At 39.0% G+C, this 24,767-nt stretch overlaps 1 protein-coding gene across 8 annotated transcripts in view; it reads left to right on the top strand.

The window, feature by feature from the left end:
* pclob (piccolo presynaptic cytomatrix protein b) overlaps positions 1–24,767 on the top strand; it is a 60,878-nt gene that overhangs the window by 12,036 nt on the left and 24,075 nt on the right. For all 8 annotated transcript variants that reach the window (XM_055028335.1, XM_055028379.1, XM_055028351.1 and 5 more), the window contains exons 10-17: positions 112–1,203; positions 1,588–3,468; positions 12,095–12,535; positions 12,654–12,806; positions 13,881–20,661; positions 21,337–22,898; positions 22,991–23,256; positions 23,613–24,435. In XM_055028335.1, the coding sequence (XP_054884310.1) occupies positions 112–1,203; positions 1,588–3,468; positions 12,095–12,535; positions 12,654–12,806; positions 13,881–20,661; positions 21,337–22,898; positions 22,991–23,256; positions 23,613–24,435 (12,999 nt within the window). The remainder of the gene's footprint in view (positions 1–111; positions 1,204–1,587; positions 3,469–12,094; positions 12,536–12,653; positions 12,807–13,880; positions 20,662–21,336; positions 22,899–22,990; positions 23,257–23,612; positions 24,436–24,767) is intronic.

A 24,767-nucleotide genomic window follows, 5' to 3' on the forward strand; every position in this document is an offset into this window, starting at 1 on the left:
TGGTCAACTATTTATGTGAAACGGTTTTTATTTGTTCAAAGCAACATAACGCATATAACATTTTCATGACAGATAACTCTTGGTTCTACTTTTGTATTTTTGTGTTTGCAGGCAAAGGAATGGTTGTGTCTCAACTGTCAGATGCAGAGAGCCCTTGGAGCTTCTGAACCCCCAGGCCTCCCAATGATGAAAACACAGCCTTCTCCAAGCAAAGATGCTCCTGCCCCTATACAGAAAAAAGAAACTCCATCTGCTAATATTTCCAAGCAAGAGATTTCTGAGCCATTCACTGACCCTGCTAATATTATTATGGCCAGAGAAACAGAACTCCTTCCTGTTATTGAATCAACAAAGGTCTCTTGTGCATCTGCTTCAGTCCCTGATGAAAGTGGTCCACCAACTGCCACAAATGTAGATGTTTTGCCAGCCTCACAAAAGCCATGTTCACAAGTGCCGAAAGCACAACCAGACACACCACAGCAACAAACTCAGAAAGTTCCTTCTTCTACTAAGCCTTCTATTCCAACAGATAAGGCAAAACAAGGTCCACCTACAGAGAAGCCTACCTCTACACCACAGCAGAAAGGAACAAACCAACCCACAATACAACCTAAAAAACCTGAGAGCTCTCCTGCTAAGTCTGTATCGCCATCCGTTCAGGCTACAAAATCAGAATCAAGTAGCTTCTTTGGCTTTGGAGGCCCTAAAACACAGCCTTTGACAGAAAAACCAGTTACTTCAAAGATGTTTGGCTTTGGCTCATCTTTCTTAAGTTCTGCATCCAATTTGATTACATCAGCTGTTCAAGATGAACCTAAAACTACTCCGCCTACGCCTCGTAAGATGTCCGCCACAGACAGAGTCTCTCCAAAGCCTACACCACCATGCTCTCCTAAAACATTACCAGCACGGGATGCTAAGGTGACTTCTGTGCAGAAGACCGAGAACAAGAATTCTGAGAAACCACAGCAGACTAAAATTCTTCCAACAGAACCACCCAAAGTGACAAAATCACCATCAGACAACTCTAAAGAACCACTAAATGAGCAAGATGCTTCCAAGACTGACCTGTCAGTGTGCCCACTTTGTAAGATCAAGCTAAATTCTGACTCAGAAGATCTTAAAAACTACAACACTTGCACTGAGTGCAAGACTACAGTGTGCAACCAGTGTGGATTTGATGCAATCTCAAATATATCAGAGGTAAGCATCGTCTTCACAAAAGTCACATTTGCAATTATTTACTTTAGCATAGAGACATATTACGTTTGTATCCCAGCAGTGGAAATGATCAGCTTAATCAAGCATTTGAGTATTATCAGTTATGTCATAATTTGGATTTGAAAATACTTACAGGTAAAACAAGTCATAAAACAAAAAAGTGATTCTCAAATATTTTGTTTCTATAGGAGATGAGAGGGCCTTACTTGAACTGTCTGAATTAACAATTTTAATAACAAACACATAATACCTATGTTCCACTCAATGGATTATTTTCTTGTAAAGAAATTATCCCTTTAAATGATGGTCACCCTCTGTTGCATGTTGAGTTTCCAACATTTCTTTGTTTGATTTCATTTGTTTCAGACAAAGGAATGGCTTTGTCTAAATTGCCAGATGCAGAGGGCCTTGAAAGTGTCAGAGTCAACTGTAGCTCCAGTGGCAAAACAGACACCAAGCGAAATTTCACAGTCTTCTCATGTTCTAAAGAAGGAAACAGTTACACCAATTAAGCATATCCAAAAAGATGCCATGGAAGCAGCAACTCCATTGCCAACTGCTGCTCCACCTCAGCAAGATTCTGTCAAAAAGGTGCCAGTGGTTTCAGGTTCTGACCAGCAAAAACCAAATGAAAAGCTACAACAAATGAAGATTACTCAAAGTACTAAACCAGAAGTAAAGCCAGATGTTGGAAAACAAGACATTGGAAAAGTACAACAACAGCCTGCAAAGCTACCCACACAGTCAACTAAAATGGCTCCACCAGTTCAGCCTACGAAACAAGATTCTGGGGGCTTCTTTGGATTTGGTGCACCAAAGGCACCAGTGGCAGCAGCAAAATCTACTGAATCAGTGACTGGGAAGATGTTTGGCTTTGGCTCATCTTTTCTTAGTTCTGCATCTACACTAATCCAATCAGCTGTTCAGGATGAACCTAAAATCACACCACCTACTCCAAGGAAGATGTCCTCTTCTGCCAATGCCTCTCCTAAAGTCACACCTCCAGTTTCTCCTAAGATATCCCCTGCCAAAGATACAAAAATACCTGCTACACAGAAATCACAGCCACTTCAGCAAGACAAGCCTGCTCCACCACTTGAACATGACAAGCCTACTTTGCAAGGCAAGCCAGTTCCACCATCTCAACAGGACAAGCCTACCTCACCACTTCCACAGACGAAACATACTCCACCACCTTTGCAAGATAAACCTGCTCCACCACCAAAACAGGACAAGCCTGCTCCATCATCTCAGCAAGACAAGCCTGCTCCACCACCTCAAAAAGACAAGCCTACGCCACCACTTTCACAGACCAAGCCTACTTCACCACCTTTGCAAGAAAAGCCTGCTCCACAACCACAACAGGACAAGCCGACTCCACCACCTTTGCAAGACCAGCTGACGCCATCACTACAACAGGACAAGCCTGCTCCACCCCTTCCAAAAGACAAGCCTGCTCCATCACCTCAACAAGACAAGTATACACCACCACTTTCACACACCAAGCCTACTTCACCACCTTTGCAAGACAAGCCTGCTCCACCCACTCCAAAAGACAAGCCAACACCACCACTTTCACAGACCAAGCCTACTTCACCACCTTTGCAAGACAAGCCTGCTCCACCACCACAACAGGACAAGCCTTCTCCACCCCCTCCAAAAGACAAGCCTGCTCCACGCCCTACACCACCACCTTCACAGACCAAGCCTGCTCCACTACCACAACAGGAAAAGCTTGCTGCACCCCCTCCAAAAGACAAACCTGCTCCACCACCACAACAAGACAAGCCTACACCACCACCTTCACAGACCAAGCCTGCTTCATTACCACAACAGGACAAGCCTGCTGCGCCCCCTCCAAAAGACAAGCCTGCTCCACCCCCTCCAAAAGACAAGCCTGCTCCACCACCTCCAAAAGACAAACCTGCTCCACCCCCTCCAAAAGACAAGCCTGCTCCACCACCTCCACAACAAGACAAGCCTACGGCATCATCTTTGCAAGACCAGCCTACTCCATCGCCTCCACAGACCAGACCTACTCCATTATTACAAGACAAACTAGAAGGATCACCACTGTCCACAGACATGAACAAGGTCCTTCCTATACCAAGTGTGTCCACCTGTCCTCTCTGTAAGGCTGAACTGAATGTGGGCTCAACAGATAGTCCAAATTACAACACCTGCACTGAATGCAAAAACACTGTCTGCAATTTCTGTGGATTTAATCCCATGCCTCATACTGCAAAAGTAAGTCAAAATAATGTTATTTTTGCATGTCAAATTTTTCTCTTGAAAAAAAGTTTTCATTTTCACTTTCTTTCATTCGAATAACCTTAAATAATTTCTTTTTGAATAACAAGAGTTCCAGGTTATTTATATCTTGATCAAATCATTATTAAATTAATTTAATAGCAAGCAATGGCATCGGAATTTAATTCAGCATCCAGTATACTGAGCAGAGTGAAGTATCTATATTTTATACTGCAAGATTAAGTGATTTTTTTATATGGTCAATGCTGCCAAAGTGTGTTGCAGATACATAAAGTATCAGTTAGGCCTGTCATGATAAAAAATGTTGCGATTAAAATTATTGCGATAAACAATAATATTGTTTGAAGACCATTTTAAACTAATGTAATGGTGATGTAAAAGATATCCTGCCAAAAATAAATGCATTTTATTTTCAAAAGAACATTTAACATAGGAACTGGTAAATAACATAAAATCAAAGTAGAAATAAAAACTACATTCAACCAAAAGGGTACGGATTATGAAGTCTGTACACTATATTGCCCTTCAATAATCATTAGCTATAGATAGAGAAGTTGGGCAAATCTGACAAACTGATGCAATAGGTCACGCTACACAATTTTTTTCCGCTTACTTAGAACATCCAACGTTTTAAGTTTGAACTTGCTATAATCGCAACCGATGATCCTGTAGAGTGTGATGTGTTCTGACTGATGGAGTCTAGTCGGTAGAACGTCATGGTTGCTCCGATCTAAATTAGGCATGCACATATTCAACGTTAGATTGTCTTGGCCAGTTTATTACTGCAGCATGTGGGGTTTTCTCTGACTGGGAGCAAGAATGCAGCACATTGAATGTGACAGGTAGCCAATCAAAAAACACAGATTCCCTTCCATACACCACATGGCATGATTGAACCCGTTGTACCTATAATTTCTGTCGGCTAGTTTGTGGTCTCAGGTTTTGAAAATGGCCCGACGATCAGCTGACAATTCCAAAATCGGTGGAACTGGGCATTACGTTAAGGAAATGAGGAAGGGAAGAATCAGTGGAGAGCTCTGAAGTTGAGCACTTTTTTATCTGGTGTGAACAAAAGAAAGAGAAAAAGGCAGGAAGAAACAATAAAGACACTAAATTAAAATGAGATTGATAATTTTAATTATCATGCGATTAATTGGTTTATTGTTTATCGTGACAGGCCTAGTATCAGTATTGTTCATGTTTGATAAATGAGACATTTGTGAGCTGCTGCACTTACAATTTTTATAAGGTTTTGAATTTAATGGAAACTTAGTTGGATGTATGATATTCTTTCCTCGTCTTTGAATTATGAATCTCATTTTGAAAAAACACATGCAAGACAACATGCTGCATGTAGGCTGTTTTGGGGCTTTCTCTCTTGACTGGACAGGTCAGATTTGTTGCATAACTGGCTTGTCAACAGACTGGCAGTACTGAAAAGTATTAAAGTGATGATTGATGGTTGCGCAACAAGATTAGTGAGATGGGATCTGCTGTTATAGGAAACCAGGGACGAGGGAAACTCCAAACTCTGTCAGAGATTTGAAAGAGCAAATCCCTGTGATATGCCAATAAGTGGGTATAAAATGGATTAAGCTCATCACAACAAATACGTCATAGAATCTGATGTTTCTTGCCAGTCAGTCTGCTCCCTCTGATATCAATGACTCCTGGTAATTCAGGTGTTTCTTCTTAATTGTTTATGGGTGATAATGTCACAAGTGTGCTGGATTTTACACAGGCAAGTTAAGGTTGATGGATTTGTGAATGTCAATTTCTTCTACTTATTCTTATGCAATATTTTTTTTGACTGCCATCTTGAATAGTTAATCCCCTAAGATGTCACTAATTCATTTTTCACCCCCTAACAAATTAAATTCAAGAAGCTAGGTAATACAAGGTTTGTATGCTACTCTGGTTTTTCTGTATGGAGCTTGTCTTTTCTCCCTGTGTATTTGTGGAATCTCTCCAGGTACTACGGCTTCTACCCTCAGTCCAAAAACATAAATATTAGGTGGTTCATTTCCTCTAAATTGCCCTGAGATACTGTATAAGAATGCATGTATGCTGGCATGGTTGTTTGTTCATGGTGTAACCTGCCTGTCATCCAATCACTGATGGTGATAAGAAACAGCCCCCTTGAAAAAGAAATGGAAGGATGCTGTCCTATTTTTTATGGGGTTAGATAAAATATGCAAGCAGAGGTTTACCTTCATCACAGGTTGTTCTAAAGAAAACATATAGATCTTGCAGATGTGTATCTCAACAGAGGAGACACTAAAAATAGGTCTTCTAGAGGCAGGAAAGAATTTCCTCCGTTTATTTTCTTGTATTTGTACAGTGCAGATGCATCTCTTTTAGCAAAGCAGAATTAGCCTAACTCCATAACAGCTGGACAGAAAGAACACGCATACTCTATTCCACCGGCCTTTTTTATTCGTGTCAGTTTTCTGTCAACATTTTTTTTTGTGGGCTACTTCAATTTGAAAAGGACTTATAACATTTGAAAGAGGAGGAGTCTGCTTCTGGCATCTTGAGTGCAAAGAGAAAGTCTGTCCATTTCTCCATGTTGCTTCAGCTGATGTCACTAAAAGCCTTAGAGTGACTGTTGTCTGATAAGTAGGACACACGTGTATCATGGTTTGTCAACTAAAGCTTTTTACATGACAGATGAGACAGTTTGAACGACAAGTTGCTTGTTTATGCAAATTGTCAGACAATTTGCATAATTGTCATTGATTCAATTTGCATAAACAAATTGAATCAATCTAAACTCAACAACCATGTTGAGCTTAGATGAATTTTTTTGTTGATTTTTTTTTTTTTGTTGTTCTTTGTTTTTTGTCTGTAATACTGCTGGGCTGGAATAAGGTAGATAATATTATGGTGGTTTAATGGTTTATCATTGTCAAGAAGTAAGAAATAAAAAGCTGAAGTATATTTTTATATCATATTTGCTTATATTTTCAAAGTTACAGAAAAAAAAAATATGGTCATAAGTTGAGAAGACTGATATACCAAAATTTATATTGATGTGTAACGGGTAAGAAAAGGAGCACAAATAGTTTTTGCCATTGCTGTCTAGAGCTAAGGATTTGGCCTGGTGTATTTTAATTATAGAATGGCTTGAAATGAAATGCCATTTTAGCTGTCAGTTTTACTTGGGCAAAGATCATGTGGGAAAAGCTTTGGGTTTATGTCAAGCTACTGTGTTCAGATATAACAAGGACATTTTTAATCTCTTCAACAACTGGAAAAAGCATGGCATGACCTGCTTACATGTAGTCCACCAATGAAAAACCATAACAAAGATACAAGTAAAAACAAGAACATATCTTTCATTATATGTAGCAGATCAGCATTAAGAAGAGAGACAGGAAAGAAAACAGTCTTAAAACAGACCTTGAAATGTAATGATTTATGTGATGATTGTGATGGGATGATAATTCAAGATCCATACATGTTGGTAATTTGTAGTTTTTAATGATCAACTTTGAAAAAAAAATAAACGAGACAGTTATTTGGTTTTAACCTTAAAATGGAAAATAGTACATATAGATATTTTTATGGTTAAGAACTAACATGAAAATATAAATGTGTTAAAATAAAAGTAAAATACTTTTTAAAGATACTATACTAATTGAAGATCTATATACAGTATTTTATCACCAGAACACATAAACATAAATAAAGAAACTAAAAAATCAACACATCTAATTATGGAAATATTAGAGAAAAGGCTATTTTTTTATTGCATTTGAGCCCAATGTCAAATAAATTCATTCATCTCAGTGACTAGCAGGGAAGGTATATATAAATAACTTTCCCCAATATTCTAATTTTAATCAAAACTTTTATTTTCAAATTTATTTATGGTTAAACTATTCCCACTAATAAGTTTTCCTGACACTAAGTTTTGTTTTTCAGTTCCAGAGTGCATGTCGAGTAATGTGTGAAAAATTATCAAGCAAAATTTACTTGCAATATCATTACAGTTTTAACATAGTCTCCATAAATAGTACACCAATGCTATTTGATGCAAAAATATGTAAACATTTAAATTTTAACACAGCATATTCAATATTCTCACTTCCTTTTGAGTGTTTTTTTTTATTTCAAAGACAGTTTGAAATAAAACTATTTCAATATAATAACAATATAATATTGTCATATTGTTCATCCCTCAAGCTGTAGTCACTAACCTAAGCAAAATCAGAGTTGCTATTTTGAAAGATGTGGCTTTAAGCTAAGTTTGCTGATGCATCAGTTGTCAGAGTGGAAAAATGCAGTGGATGCATTTCCTTGTTTGCAAAACGAAGCACTCTGCTTAATACAGATTAGTAGGTCAACATTCTTTGTTATCCCAGGGCTTAATATATAAAGAGTGAAGCCCTGCGGGGCTGCTGAAAGCCCAGCATATTTGCAGCCTTACCTCCACCCAAAGGTATGTGCCAGAAAATCAATAGGAACCTCTCTGGCTCAATTAAAACCATGACAGCAATGGAGACTAAGAAATTATGCCATTAGATGAAAATAACAATAACCACTTCTTTTAATTCTCGTTCAATCTTGCTTTGCTTGGAAAAATACTCAATTTAAAGGTGGCTTGGACCGATATGTCATTGTTTTGCTTAACATTCTGATTGATGATTGACTATTTATTAGATTTGTTCCAAATAATATGATCATATAATGATATTGGTAACATTTTTTATACAAACAGAAGCTGATGCCTACAAATTGTGTTTCAGAAGATTTCCTAACTGCGATCTTTGTGATGGTCAGACAATTCACCTAAAAGGCATATCACACAGCAGCTTTCGAGAGCAGCAGTTCCCATGACTCTCTGCAAGGAGCTCCTGCTCTCTCCCTCCTCATAAAAAAGATTTAATCAGACAAAAGGGCAATGGTAAGTTTCCAATAACCATATTTGTGATTCATGTCTCTTAAAACAAGTGGCTGATTGGCAGGCACTGATTTGTCTAAAAAATGGCACCCAGTGCCAAAGGATCTTTAAGTAAACTAAAGCTGAAAAAACCTTCCTGCCATAAAACTAATATTTTGTCGAAATACATATGGTTCAGATTCAGCAGTATTCTCAAGATTATACCTGCTTACCTGCTATCAGTTAAATCTTGTGAATATTCAATACGGGCTCATTTGCATTATTGAACAGAAATACTTTCTGTTCAAGAAAGATCTCTCAAAATATTTTGATTTAATTCTATTATGACTTCAATAAACCAAATTTGACCATTTTGCCTATAACTCCAAATGGTATGTTACAAAATAATCATGACATAACATCAGAAAAATAATACTACTTAAAGTTGTAAGCAGCATTGGGTGATTGTCACTGTGAAGAGGGGTTATGGCTAAAGTGGTGTCACCAATTGACCATGTGAATGTGATGAGTGCTGAACTGTCATGACATGAGAAAGTGTGATGTAGCGAGGACTTTGCTAGAGGAAGTTTTTGAACCTTGATGTTTCAAGGTGAACCATCAGATTTTGAAGATCTCACATTTTGATGCAGAAAAAAAAAATATTACTTTTTGTCTTCAATTCCTCAAGACTTTGCTGAGTGATTGTGAAGTCTTCAAGTCAAAGGTCGTAGGAGGAGTTCATTCAGATACAACTAGCGTGAAAAAGACAAAATAACAGTTTTGATCCAAAATGGTCAACTTCCCGTGGGGAGGAAACTCTTTTTGTAGGTTCTGACTAGATACGTGAATACCAGACTTGATGGGTCAGTTTATCAGGTTTGTGACAAAGATATGTTCTCCAGTCTGACTAATTCAATGTTTTCAAGACAGAGTGAGCAAATGTCAAGTCAATATTTGGGACGCTGATACTACCAAAGGAGACTGAATAATGAAATTGAATCAAAAAGAACTTAAAAAAGTATCAGTTTAAATTTGTGCACACTTATGAAATTATGTATGTGCAGATTTTTATTTTATAGGTTGTTTATTAAGGAAACTAATTTTTTCAGGTAAATGAAACTGTGTAAATCACAAATATGTTTAAAACGTTTTTAATTATTTGTCATGATCTCATTTGATTACATCACAAAAACAACTTTGACTGAGGTCTGTGCACTTTCACCTGTCAATATTTACATTTTAGCGTAAGTTGCCACTACTTATTTGACACAGTTGTTAGTTATTGTTTTGAGAAGTAAAATTAACCTCAACTTGCTTGCTGATTTGCATAATTAGGGAAAAGCTATTTCTCACTTGTTCACTATAACTGCACCATGTTTGCATGACAGAGCATTTTAAAGAGAAACAACGAAATGTGTGAAGATTTTATTGAAAATAGACGTGATGGAGTACACGTCATTGACTTACAAAGACAGTGTTTCTGTGTAGTGATATAAATTGTTCTATAATGTATTCATGTCATTTAAGCTGATTCATGTGCTCTGTATAAACCATATGAATAGCAGTTTAAAAAATGTAAATGAAAAAGCAGTCTTAAAAGTAATGTATGTAAAAATCATGTTTCACTGATAAGACAACCAAACATCCTTGAGACTTAGCATGCATGAGTTCATAATCAAATTGAAATCATTTACTAGTTTACAGAGTTATAAGCACCATACTCTGTCCTGATGATGTACCCCTCCTGCCGTAGTAAACATAATTATCATTCTGCTGACTGAACCTCAACTGGGCAATAGCATATTTGTTTCAATCAACCTGGCTGCATCAGTGCCATCTTTCCTCCAAGTCAAACTGTGTTCTGCATTAGGTTAGTCCAGACTTTATTTGTCAAAGACTGAAGAGAAAATTATCTTCAATGTTAATGAAGATAACTCTTGGTGAATTTGATTTGTAGCCTTGCATGTAATCATGCTTTTCTTGTGTTACAAAATATCTAAGCTGACAGTACTGAGTACAACAAACAGAATATGAAACATTAGTGTAATTTCCGTTACTGCAGCATCATCATTCAACCTCCTAAAGGCACATGTTCAAATTCACATTTCTCTACAGTGTTAATCAGAATATGTGTATTGTAGTCTCTCCCCTTCTGGTATCAGAGTAACTCTTGCTGGCTCTGCAGAGGGAGGCGCATTGCTGTGATTTGATCTGCTAGGTTGCCAGTACAGACATTTTGCTTTGCCTGTTGACAGCTTTTATGTTCATTATTTTCTGATTGATAACACGCAAAGGGACCAAAAACATGTCATTATGCTAAATGTAATTTATCTGAAAATGCGATTAGCTCTTCTGCAAGGTAAGCATTTCTGTTGCTCTGCTACTTGTTTTGTGCAGTCCCATCTCATAGCAGTGGTTATCTTACCACCACAGGCTGCTAGTGGAAGTGATAGTTTGATTAAATATTTTGATGAGAATACATTGGATATTTAACTATGATTGTGTGAGCTGACAATTGATGATTGGCTTCAGTGCAGTTTAATTAATTAGTGTAACATGCTTCAATTCAAAGATTTCCAAAAACAGAAAATAAATCCATGCCATAAGACAGGAATAAATTATTTTCTGTATTCTAGAGCAAGACAGTTTGATTTAAAATCCATCTATGGCATAACATAGTGTCGTTTTTTTTATATATATATATTTATTTTCTGAGGCAATTTTAACTTTTGAAATTGATTCTTTCACCTTAACATCTTGATGTGAATGTACATATGAATGAATGAATGAATGACTGTAAGGAGTGTGAAGTGCTTTGGAGTCCTCGAGCTTGATGAAACTTTGTGCAGCCCATTTCCAAAATGTAATGAAATACTACATTTTCTGATTGTGACTGTGATTACATTTAACTGGTAAGATGTTGCAAATGTCTCCTCCAAAAAAACCTTTGCTTGCTGACCCAGGGCTTTTTTTTATCACTACTTCATCCATCCATTCATTATATATACCCTCTTAGCCATGTAGGGTCATTGGGGTGGGGGTGCAGGTGAGGGACTTGTAAAGATTTTTCCAATGATTACCTAAAAGTATTTTGATAACATTTGATATATTATTCTGAAATACAGTTGAATCATTTGTATTTTTAATAATTTTTGCTTTGTTCATTTCAAAATTTATACTCCATTTCAATTGTTTTGTTATCTTATGAGAGATACTTCCCCCATTTCTAACCTGAAACAAACCTCTAAGCTGACTGAACATATTTTCAAATATAAATCACAAGTGTGGCATAACAGTCTAATTTTATTAGACTTCATTTCATGGAAAAATTATTTTTGAAAACATTTGGTGGTAGAAATTGAATGTAAGCATTAGTTAAATCTAAGTTGTTCATTGTGTACTACAAGCGTAATAGGTTTACATCCACATGTGTAATAGTTTTATACAGGTACATTTTATGGAATTAGTTCATTTAGTTTGTTTAGTTTGCTATTTTAGCTTGTATTCAACAATGTGTCTAATGCTCTTGTATTTCTCAAAGTAAAATATTATTCGATGCAATTAGCTATTGTTTTGTCTTTGAAAATATGCCATATGCAATCTTTAAATCAAATTCTTCAGTCGTTGCTAATCTCTGTAATTGTAATAAATTGCAGACACTTCTCAATCTTCCTAAAGTGTGTTTTAACAGTTCTGTGTTGTCTGTTTTTTTTACAGAAGGAATGGTTGTGCTTGAGCTGCCAAACTCAAAGAGCCTTGTCAGGACAACTCGGAGATTCAGAACAAATGTTTCAACCTATATATGTGCCTACCAAACCAGAAATCCAAGCAACATCAACTTCTGACATGGCAGCGTCCAAAACCTCACCCATCAAAACTGAGCTCACAACTGAAGTCAAGGCACCAGAAACTGCCCCGACTGAGGGAGTACAAAAAATTTCAGCTACAACACCGAAGGAAGAATCTGCCAAGATAAAAAACTTAGCTCCTGTTCCTTCCATTGAAAAAGAAAAGGAGAGAAAACAGTTAGTCACCATGATAGATGTTTCACCTGTTGCCTCAGATAAACAGTCTTTTGAAGATTCAATTCAAGAATCTGTCGTAGCAAATCCTGATGTGTCAAGCACCACAACTTCTGACATGGAAACTGTTAAAGAGGTAACAATATTTGAAGTTGTTCCAGAAAAACAACTGGCTCCCCTTATTAGGGAGTATAATTACAGAGGTGCAGACTAATGATCATATCAATCTGATGGACACAACTTCTTCTTTCCAGGATAAACTGCAGCCATATTTACAAGAACAGGAAAAGGCAGTGGAGTCTGGACAAATAATAGCATCTGACAGCAAGGAACTGGATGATAAGATGATTGAAAAAATTACTGACATCTCAACTCAAGTTTCACAGCCACTCCTTACAGCGAGATTGGTAAGAAAAGTAATCAAATATATATTTTTAAAAATATTTCTGTTATTTATACCAAGAAGATTAATTTAACTGAGATCTTCTTGAGCACTTTTTCCTTTTTACATCACCCTTACAAAGTTTGATATTGAGAAACTACTTGAGAACACCATATTTTTTTAGATGAATACATATTTCCTAGCAAAACACTCCCTACTTTCAGTGGTATTTTCTCTAAAAAGGGCTAAGGAAATAAATCTTTTGTGCTTACAATATTAATTTTGTTTGTGTGAGTCATGAAAACAATTACGCTTAAAAGTTTCAAGTGAGGCCTCAAGTGGCTGAAAAAGTGTCCTGCGTTCTGACAAGTCTACACTTCAAATTGTTTTTGGAAAACATGGATGTCATGTCTTGGGGCTAAAGAGGAAAAGGACTGTTCAAATTAATATCAGTGGAATCTATGATGATATGGGGTGTGTTAGTGCACATGCATATAGGTAGTTTACATACTGCAGCTTTACATACTGCAAGGCTACACTATGTAAGTAAAAAAAAAAAAAAAAAACTTTTTTATACATTTATAGAAAATATCATTATGTTGTGACAGTATGGTATGAGACCAATAATTGTGAAAAAAAAATTAGCACCTCTGCCTTCTCCCAGTGTTCCCAGTGCTAACTAAACACAACCAACAAGAGCCAAGCGGGACTTAGTCCTTGTCAGTCATACATGTTTTATAAAATGGAAGACATGAAACAAAATTAAGATTAGCTGGAAAAACGACTTCTCTCTCTACCTCTTTCTCATTGTATTATTATTAGTCAATTATTGACATATTAATATGGTCAATTAAAATGGTTGTTGGCATATGTGGACCTTATTATTGCAGCAATTGCACAGTGCCAAAGGTTTCTTATGCTTTGTGTGTATCTGCGCGTGTATCTGTGCGTGTGTGTGTGTTTGTGTGTACCGACCTACATGTGTGCTTATGTACGTACGAACAAGTATTATTCACTTTTTGTTCAACAACAGACCTTTTTTTTAAGTATGACTTAAACATCAATTAATATTAATTGAACATTTCTTTCAACATTTTAGGCCTCCATTGAAACCAATATGGAGTCGGAAAAAGAGAGAAGAGACCTCCCTCAAACTGAGCAAGCAGCACATACACTCAGTTTTGGAAAAGAAGAGTATGATGATGATGATCAACCCCAAATTTTACCTGTCATTCAAGAACAGCCTGAGACGAAGATTTATGAAACAGTGAAGCATGATTCAAGTATAGATCACGCTATACCAGAAAAAGAGGAAGTTAAGCCAGAGAGAAGGCATTTAAGTTTCCAAGCAATGGAGAGCAGTGAAAGTGAAGTTACATCTTCCTCACCCCCTAAAATTGGAAGGAAGACCTTAAAGGTTTGCACTGTTTCATCTAGCAGTGAGGACAAAACTGAAGGTGCTGATTCTTCCATAGAAGATGATGAGTTTATCCGCAATCAGATTTTGGGTATGGGAGACGAGAAAGACATGTCCATATCAGAAGATGAGAAAGAAAGTAACTTAGAAAATATGGAAGCCTTCCAGAATAATACACTTGACAATGCTTCTATCAAAACCAAATCTATATTGAGTGAGAGTGAATCAGATATTAATATCCAGACTGAATTACGCATTAAAAATGATGCTGCAATTTCTCAAAATATTCCCGAATCATTTCCAAAGACTGACTTTAAGAAAGCTACTCCTGCATTGAGACAGAGGCAAAGCACTGATGAAGAAATAGAAAGCCTCACTGAATCCTTGTCAAAGGGTTCATCCAGTATTCAAGCATCAAGCGTGACTCCGAGGTCTTCACCTACATCAGTTTCATCTTTGGAAGAGGACAGTGATAGTAGTCCAAGCCATAAGAAAGGTAGTGAGCAAAGACACCATCGCAAAAGTAGACAAAGGTACCCCACTCAGCCTCTTCCTACTATTGAAAACTCCTCTGATGAAGAAAAGACAAAGACACATGACAAACCACTGTCTTTACCCAGTGATGTTTCCTCCACAGAAGATTTAAGGCAGGTCACTGTCATCAATGAAGGCTCAGAGTACTCTGCCAGTAAAGAATCTGAACCAGAGATTAAGAGAGCTGTACAAAGAGGACGTAAACCTTCACCAACAGTAATACCTTACACCCCTTCTGATCATTTTGAAGAAAAAGACACAGCAGCAAAATCATTAAAGAGTGCAGAAGAAGCATATGAGGAAATTATTCAGAAAACAAAAGCTATTCCAGGAGAAAGTCCCCCTGATATTGAACCCCTTTATGGAGGACTGGCAATAGAGGACTATCTTTATGAATCTTTAGTAGAGGAACCAGAAATTAAAATAAGGGAAACTCAAGAAGAACCTGAATTTGACACTGCTTCTCAATCTCTTAAAAAGCTCAGGTCCCCTGAAGAAGTTTATGAGGAGATGATGCAAAAAAAAAGGGAACTGATGATGATAGAACAAGAATTTCAACAAGCCTGGACAGCAATGGATTCTTCCTCATTGGAGACTTTGGTCCATGAGCTTCCTGCAGAGGCTGAAACTTGCGTGGTGACTATATCTGCTGAAGATGACATATCTACTGAAGATGTCCAGATTACTGAACAAAAAGATATACCTCCCTCAGATATGGATACTTTAAGTGAACTACCAGTAAAGAGAAAAAAACGTCCAGCACCCCCACGCCCATCTGAGCCCCCGAGGCGCACTGAGGTAACAGTTGTTCCCAGTACTACCAGTGGATCCATAACTTTTTTCAGGCCTATGGTTCCTCAAGATCCTGCACTCAGAAAGGCACTGTTTCCAATACCAGACCTTAAGATTACTCAGTGCTCATCTGGTGAAGAAGAGGATGATAGTCTTGCAGATGAGTATGCCATAGGTATTTCATCTGACATTACCCCCAGTGATGACTCTGATACAAAAGAAGATCGGTCCATAAGTCCATCTTTGTCTGAAACCATTGACATGGAGCCTATATGTGTTATTTGTGAAATTCCAGAGCCAAAGCCCATTCCAACGCCAATATCAGCCCCAGAGCTAACAACTACACCTTCTCCTGTTTCACCAGTTTCACCCTCAACTTCACCAGCTTCTCCAGATTCTAGTTTGGCCTCAAATGTGTCATCATCATCTTCATTTCAGGCTCGAACACCACTTTCATCTGATTCAACTCCACTGTCCACACCAACTCCTCCGACTTCAATAAAAGACCATCCAGTTGAAGAAACCTTATTGCCATTATCTACCTCATTTGAAGCAGCACAATCAAGTGAAACATTAATTCCGTATTATGATTTAGCCACTGTTGTAGTTACCATTCCAGATTTGGTTTCTGACCCATCCAAAATTCAAGCAACCCAGACCGTTCAAAGAAAGTCTTCTATAACTAAGACCCCAGCTCCACCCTCGTTTGAGACTTCATCTGTAGTAACTTCAAAGGTCCAAATGCCAGATTTAGTTTCCTCTCCATCACAAGTACCAGTTAAAGTTTCACCTGTTTTAAAAGTTTCAACTCCAAGTCCAGCACCTATTGTTGTCTCAGCTCAGCCTTTCCCCCAAATCACACCTGCACCTATTGCTACCACAACTTCAGCTTCAACAAGTGATCTCTCATCATCAATCTCTGTGGTATCATGCCTTGAGCCTGTGATAGTGCAGATGCCAGACTTGGTTTCAACTAATGCTCCAGTTATTTTACAAACACCACAACCAATCTCAGCCCTCATAACTACCCCAGCTCAAGCTCAAGCCAAAGTAGTACATTCAGTCCCAGTACAATCATCTGTACCATTAATGAGAACAGTGGTAGTCCCAGCAAAGATTCAACCTGAGCAGGGAACTGTATCATCTCCAGCATTAACTACTGTTGTCAAAAAGAAAGTCCCTCCTCCTCCACCTCCTCGATCTACTTCAGTTTCGTTACCTGATACCACCTCTGAGATGCCCCTTATAAAGACAGCCATGTCATCTGCATCACCTATTGCACCCATAGTCACTGCCCAACCAATGCAATCTGTAGTTGTAGATATACAGCCAAGAATGGACATTGCACAATCAGGTAGTGCACCTGTTCCTCAAGTAGTGACTCCAACTAGACAAGGGCATGTCGTTATCATTGTACCAAGCATGGAAAAAATATCTCTACTTGAACAAACCAAACAGGATAGAGATGATGCAGAGCCAAATGTTGCTTCTCGTGCATATAGTAGTCAACAAAGTACAAATGATACACTGTGTACAGAAACTTCAACTGTGAAAGTGCTTTCAGCTCCACTACTTCAACCTAAACCTACACATGGAGCAAAAGTGATATCAAGTGGGGAAGTAACTCCTGTACCAGACCCAACCTCATCACCTTCACCCCTCTCACCCAAACCACTTGGAAGCTCTGTTCCCACTTTAGTCACAAGCACTATAGCAACAGTTGCCCCCGTCTCTGTAGCAGTGTCCAGTCCTTGTCATATCTCTAAGCCTCCCCCACCCATACCACCCAAGCCTATATCAATTCCAGCCGGGCTAGTTTTTACTCACAAGCCAGGAGAGAATATCAGACCTCCTCCTGCGGCACCCAAAGCAGCAACACTGCCTAGGATGAAGGAACCTCCAAAAGCCCTGTCTCTTAGCCTCGCAAGACCTTCGGAGTCTAAACTGGGTACAACATCTCCCAAGTCACCTGTGTCCCCTAGGCATGCGAAATGTTTACAGACATATGTGGTAATCACTCTACCATCTGAGCCTGGTTCTCCAACTGAGACAATAACAGTTCAAGCACCTGTGAGGCGAAGATCCATCCCATCTTCTACATTGTCAGACATACAAACAACAGTACCAGAGAAGAAGACACCCACTGAAATTATTTCAGCACCGGCTACAATTAGGAGGGCATCTGTGCCCACTATTAAGCAGTCACCTCCGATTATTAAAGCGGTCAATGTGGAAGCAGAGCAAATAGAGACCTCTGAAGTAGTGACTGGCAAAGTACAAACAGGGGAATTTCCTGTGCCCCCTGCTGTGCAGCCAATATTTTCTGTTGCTGATGTGATTACAGTGTCATCAGATCAGAAATCCTGCATCATGGCACATGCTGTAGCACCATCAATCAAGAAGTCATATGTGTCACAACAAGACTCAATGACTCAACCCCATTTAACTTCTGAACCAACATCAGAACTTTTTCCAAAATCCACTGAGCCAAAACATTATCTGATTCTAAGAGATCAATCCATAGTAAATGAGCAATCTGGACAATCTGTGTCTCAGCACCCATGTGCAGTTACAGAAGTGGGAACAGTATTTCTAACAAGTTTATCTGAAGAGCCAATTCTTCAGTCAACCAAACCAATTGCAACTGTGCAACCAGGGTGTCTTGGGGAAGTTGTTTTTGTGCCAGAACCATTGAAACCACATGAAGAAGAAGTTCTCCATGGGACACCACCTACAGTACACTCGATAAATTATGATCAGCACATTTTATCTCAAATAGATTTGCAAGGTATAGGGCAAATGCAACAAGACACAGATAACTGTGTCACAAAGGCAGTTCTGATTAGTTCAGCAACACAAGATGAGAGTTATGAATTTGCAGCTGAAGAACCAGATACAGCAATTGAAGTTGTTGTTCACTCTCAAGATGAAAACATACCGGTGGTTTTTGAAGATGCATTCTCCTTATCTGAGCTCTCGTCAACTCAACAAACTAATCAATCTTCAGAAAATATGGTTGTGGTGACAGACCAGCTATTCACACACCAGCTACATCTTGATGCTAAAGAAAGTACACTCCCTGCAAAGTTTGAATACCCCACAGAAGTTGTTACAACTGACCCTGGTTTTAGGTTGCCTGAGGTTGCTGTAGTATCTCCTGTGCCTCATCCTATCACTGTTGCCACTGTTGTGACACCAACATCTAAAATGTCTGAGTTAATGCCACTACCTACAGTTGCTGAAACTGTAGCTATTACAAGCATAGAGTCAACACTGTCACATCATATGGAAGGAGTTCAACAAGTGTCAACACAGAGAGATATTAGTTATACTCCCCAGCAGAGTGAAATAAGTGCAGCCACAATTATGACATATCCTGTGGCATCAGTGGAAGAAATGTCATTGCAATCTAGACATGAAAGACAAATAAAATTCCCTCCAAAACATAAAGATGAAATGATTTGTTACATGCCTTCATCAGAGATACACCATGAACTTGCAGAATTCCCAGTTATAACAAACGATGAAACTACTTATAGAAGGAGATCTTCTATTTCATCCATAGTACAACCACCATACACCACTAGTGATTCATTTACTTATCCTGCAGTGCTTGAAATGTCTGCTAAGGTGGTTAAAGCAGAGTCACTTGCTAATGCTGGACAAGAATCTGTAACCATGCAACAACCACAGCAGTTTGCACAAATAATTACCATGCCAGCTGAAAAGGACTTTCCAGTGGTTGACTATGAAACTCAAGTATCTTACAGGAAGGGATCAATTCCATTATCAGAACCAGAAACTTGGACTCATCCATGTGAATATGATAATTTATTGGACACAATAACCCAAGATGCACACACCCATATAAGCCCAGCAGTGTCTGTACCAGAGATTCCACTGAGTGTATCTGTGGCTCCAGTCACCATCACTAAAATTCAACAAGAGTCAATTGAGAGCCAAGAGATAAGAGGACCAGAAAAAGTGGTCTCCAGTATGAGTCACATGTATTCCTCTTCAATTTCCACCTCAAGTCAGCCTCCTGAAAGGCTGTCTAGTCGGGTCACTCAAGTGGTCACCACTGAAGTGCAACGGACCACTGTTTCTGTTGTCCATGAAAGACTCCAACAAGTTCCTCCACGAAGCATAGCCATCACTATACAACCAGACATAGCAAAAGTCCAACCCCTCCCTAAACAAAATGGCAGGATTATTTATCCTGGTGATGTTATTGATTTACGCACTATCAAGTCAGGCATAAAAATGACAGAGCAAGGCATGGATCTGACACCTCCTGAATCTTGCCGACAGTCTGTTTCAAGCGACTCAAGTGGACGTCATATTACTGCAGTGCAGCCTGAGATTGTAAATCTTAGTGCTGAGCTTATCCCTGCAACAACACTGTCTGTTGTTACTGACAGCATCACAATAGTCACATGCACAGCAACCATTTCCTCATACAATACCACTCCAGCAGAGAAACCACTTGATTTACAGGGTCCTGTTGCATCACTGCCATTACCACTCACCACATCCACATACAAACCATTTGAACCACTCGCACAAATTGTCTACAGACCTGTAAAGGCCCCACCTGTATTCTCTGATGTAGTATCTATGACTCAAGACATACCCATGAATCTTTCCATTGAAGCTCTTGTCTCCTCTGGAGGAAAACAGTCACTGACTTCAGCACCAACAATTATCAGCAATGTAGGTCCTGTTGTATCTCTTGAAGCTACGGGAGCCATGGACTTGTCAAACTATAAACCAATGAGAGCAATGGTGACATTGTCTGATACAGACCAAGGAGTGGTGACCTCTATTGTAGAGGATGATGGGGTTCCAATGGACCTTACTGCTGGTAGAAGGAGCATCTGCTGTGATGTAATTTACAAGCTACCATTCACCGGAAGCTGCAGAACACAAGCTCCTGTAACAACTCAACCTGACAACCATTCTGGTTTCAAAGATCGAGCAGGACTGTATAGCATTGAAGGTACTAATGGGATAAAAGCATCATTATCTGAGACTAATCTAACAAGCACAGGACTGTCCATCTATGATCTCAAAAATGACTACTTCAGCAGCTCTTCTGACACAGCTGTCGACCTAACTGCTGCTAAGCTTTCAGCTGGTAAGCAAATCTTTCTATACATTTTTTGTATCGTTAGTTTGGCTTGCATGTATTTAAGACTGCACTCTTATTCTTCTTGTAGGCCAGGGGTGTCAAACTCCAGTCCTCGAGGGCCACTGTCCTGCAGTTTTTAGATGTGCCACACTACATAACACAGGAATGAAATAGCTTAATTTCCTCCCATTTGTGTAGATCAGTTCTCCATAGCCTTGCTAATGACCTAATTATTCTATTCAGGTGTGGTACAACAGAGGCACATCTAAAAGTTGCAGGACACCGGCCCTCGAGAACTGGATGTTGACACCCCTGTTATAGGCAATACATTTTTATTTAAAGTCTTTATTTTCTCTTTAACAAACAGCTTATTGCACTCACTTTATGCTTACAGTTTTTAAGCAATGTTTTCTGATTTGTTTTTTAAAGAGCATGATATTTTCAAATGACCCCAACAATTTGTTTTTTGTTTGTTTTTCTTTTCTTCATACAGATGCATGCGTTTGCCTGCGTGTACTCCCTCGATATTTTGGTTTTGCATCCTGCTAACCAAACTATCTCCATAAATGCATGTCCTCTTTTTGGATCTCTTTCTAATTCAAATTGCATGAATTTGTTTCTTATTTGTAAAATTACTAATGCTATTTACTGAAAGAAATTTATATATTTTGAATTTGACAGGCGAGGCACTAGACTACACAAGCAAAGCAACTGATGTCTACACTGCGATGATTACTTCACCATACTCCCAGGTTCCTGCTGCTGGGTTTGGTGTAAATAGTGCTTTAAGAACCTCAGATGGAATAGTTTATTCCTCTGTTGCAGCACCAGTTCCATCCACATATGCAATTACAACTCAACCAGGTTCCATCTTCAGCACTACTTTTACCCCTATATCGACTGTGCAGGATCAGACCTTACTGCATTCATATGGATTTCTTCCAACAGAGCCAGGGCTGCTTGTTCCCTATGAGGCAGAGCTATCTAAAGAGTTATTTCCCACAGCCTTGGCCGACATAATAACCGGCTACCCTGAAATGTACTCAGATACCACCCTGGAAGCAATTGCTGCTTCTTTAGATGTTCTAGCTTCTTCACCAATATTTCCTGGCTTAGACAACACCAAAATGGCCCAGTATCAGATGGAGAGGGAGTTTCTGGAGTTAGAGAAGCTTAAGCAGCTATGTCTTGCCGAGGAGCTGGAATGGGAAAGACAAGAAATCCAGCGTTACAGAGAACAGGAGCAATTTATGGTCCAAAGAGAACTTGAAGAACTTCAAGCACTGAAACAGCAGCTTCTTCTTCAGCAAGAAGAGGAACATCATGCACACATGGTGGCCCAACAGGAGACCTATGCTCAACAGAAAGAACAGTTGCAGCAAATCCAACAACTCCAACTCCAACTCCAGAGGCAACTTGATGAGCACTACAGCAGTACTGGTATGACAGGAAACCTTTTAGAAGCTAAATATGCAGGGGTAGGGGACAGTGGTCAGTACTGGCCTGTAAAAGATGAGTCTACGCTTCCATCTACATTAGCACAAACAGAACAACACCATGACCAGCTTAACATAGTAAAACTTCCAGCTGACCAGGATCTAGGGAAAAAAATCCTTGACAGCGGTGTACAAACAGATGATGAAGACTCTGCAGAAATGCAACAAATGGGAAGAAAAAAGAAAACAAAGAGAAACATTGATAGCTCAGCTCAGTCTGATGATGATGATCAAGATGAGTGGGATGCCCCCACCAAAGTTCGACGTCGTTCTCGAAAGCATAGCAGTGATGGGAAACATGGCTCCAAGGTGTCTAGCATTGCCATCCAGACAGTAGCAGAAATTTCTGTGCAGACTGATCATTCTGGAACTATCAAGAAACCCAATGTCCAAATGGACACTAAGATAGAAATCATTAAGCACATATCTTCTCCAGAAAACTTTCACAGAGGTGGCAGTCTGAGCTGTCAGACAGACACAGACAGAAGGAATTCACCTGTTGAGGTTGGATATAGCACACAACTAACGGCAGATGTCCCCTCTAAAGCTAAAGTTCTCTACAGCCAAGTCTCTCCATTATCTCCAGAAAAGTCCTATGGAGGACAAAGAATGCTAACTGCTGACCCAACCAGATTTTCCTCTGGCCCTCGGAGTTTAAAGGCTGGCCAAAAGTCTCTGTCAGATCCTAAATCTCTTAGTCCTTTAACAGAAGACAGAATTGGAGGATACTATACAGAAGGCTACTCTGTAAGTCTATTTAAGTTATTTTGCAAATAAGGGGGAAAACTATTCTAAATAGATATTTTTTATACTCCATATTATCTATTTCTGTGTTGTAGGTCAGAGGCTCTTCTTCTAGCAGTGGTAAGAAAGTAAAGCGAACCCTCCCAGAACCTCCTCCTGAGGATGACACTTTGGCGGGAAGATCTGGATACAGCACCAACTCTGCTCGTCGCCGTCTTGCTCGCAGCACAACGATGGCCCGAGCAAAGATTCTGCAAGATATAGACAAGGAACTTGATCTGGTGGAGAGGGAATCCTCTAAACTACGCAAGAAACAAGCTGAGCTTGATGAAGAGGAAAAGGAGATTGATGCCAAGTTGCGGTGAGTTGCTGCACGTGTACACACTGAAACAAATAATCAAGTGCTAAAGATTGAGTAGTTTCAGATTTTGTTAAAATAATAATTAAAGCAACAATCAGCAGATAAACAATTACAGAGATACCATTTAGTTAATCTGTATTAAGCTATTTGTCTTATGTTCATGTACATGATTCCTTTTTTACCTTAATAGCTTATGGGCTAAAAGGCTACCTTGACAACACTCAATGAGACCTCTCCACTCTTACACATAGTAACAGGTACAAATGTGTGAGAAACTGGAACATTGTTTGGCTATTTAAAGTGTGCCCTGATAATTACTGGTGTTTGGAATCTCAAACTTTTTTCTATTGATCTAGGTATCTGGAGATGGGTATAAACCGTCGAAAGGAGGCCTTGTTAAAGGAAAGAGAAAAGAGAGAAAGGGCATATCTCCAGGGTGTGGCAGAGGAAAGAGACTACATGTCAGACAGTGAGGTTGGCAACATAAGAGAATCTCAGGGGGAAGGCCTGGAAAGACCACGGACTGCTCCTCAGTCAGAATTTGATCAATTCATCCCCCCCCAAACTGAGGCTGATTCCCAATACAACACCCTTACAAGTCCTTATTCTCAATATGGTCAGTATGTTCCTCAGACCCAAACCACAAGCCATTACACCCAGCAGAATTTGTATCAGCAGCAGTCCCTATACCATCAACAGGTGTCTCCTTACCAAACACTATCGCTCTCCCATGCTCAAGCTCAGCCTAGCAGCTACCAACATGCTTTGCTTTTGCAACAAGGAAAGCAGCGTCAAACCACCTTGTCTGAGTTAGAGCCCAAAATTACCACCAACTATGAGGTGATACGCAACCAACCTCTGCTCATTGTTCCATCTTCTACAGAAAGTGGCTATGGGGTTGCTCACATGGGTGGCAAATATGGCAACTTAGATTTGAGGTTAGAGGAAAGAAGCATGGCCTCTAGTCCAATGTCAAGTATTTCTGCTGATTCCTTCTATGCTGATATTGACCATCACAATGCCAGGAACTATGTGCTAATAGAGGACATAGGAGAGCTTACCAAGGCTTCAACAGGACTTGGCAGTTCTGCCATCGGTTCTGGATTCAGCCTACCTGATAAAGAGCTATCAAAAGCAGACAGACTACTCAGGGCAGCTGAAGCCAGGCGTACAGCAGAGGTAATTGGGTTTTTTTTTATGTCATTTTGTGTTACATCCCATCTTTGTTTTTTCATGTTTATGTTTGATTATTTAACTTTTTGGATCATTTGGATTTGCATTTCAACATTGACAATTCCAAATGAACTATGCGTGACAAGATTTCCCGTATTACAACTTCAGTTATTTTTTTTTTTTATTGTCATCTTATTATTGTAAAAGTGAACTCAAATTATTATTTAAATGTAGGTAAAATATCATTGACCTTCTAACTTTACTAGAAATTTGAATGCATAAAATGCATTAAAATTTATGGCTGTAACATGACATGTGAAAAAGTACATGGGGTAACA

Source organism: Poeciliopsis prolifica, unplaced genomic scaffold, assembly GCF_027474105.1.
Source record: "Poeciliopsis prolifica strain line A6 unplaced genomic scaffold, Auburn_PproV2 SCAFFOLD001, whole genome shotgun sequence".
In the NCBI taxonomy this organism is placed as follows: domain Eukaryota; kingdom Metazoa; phylum Chordata; class Actinopteri; order Cyprinodontiformes; family Poeciliidae; genus Poeciliopsis; species Poeciliopsis prolifica.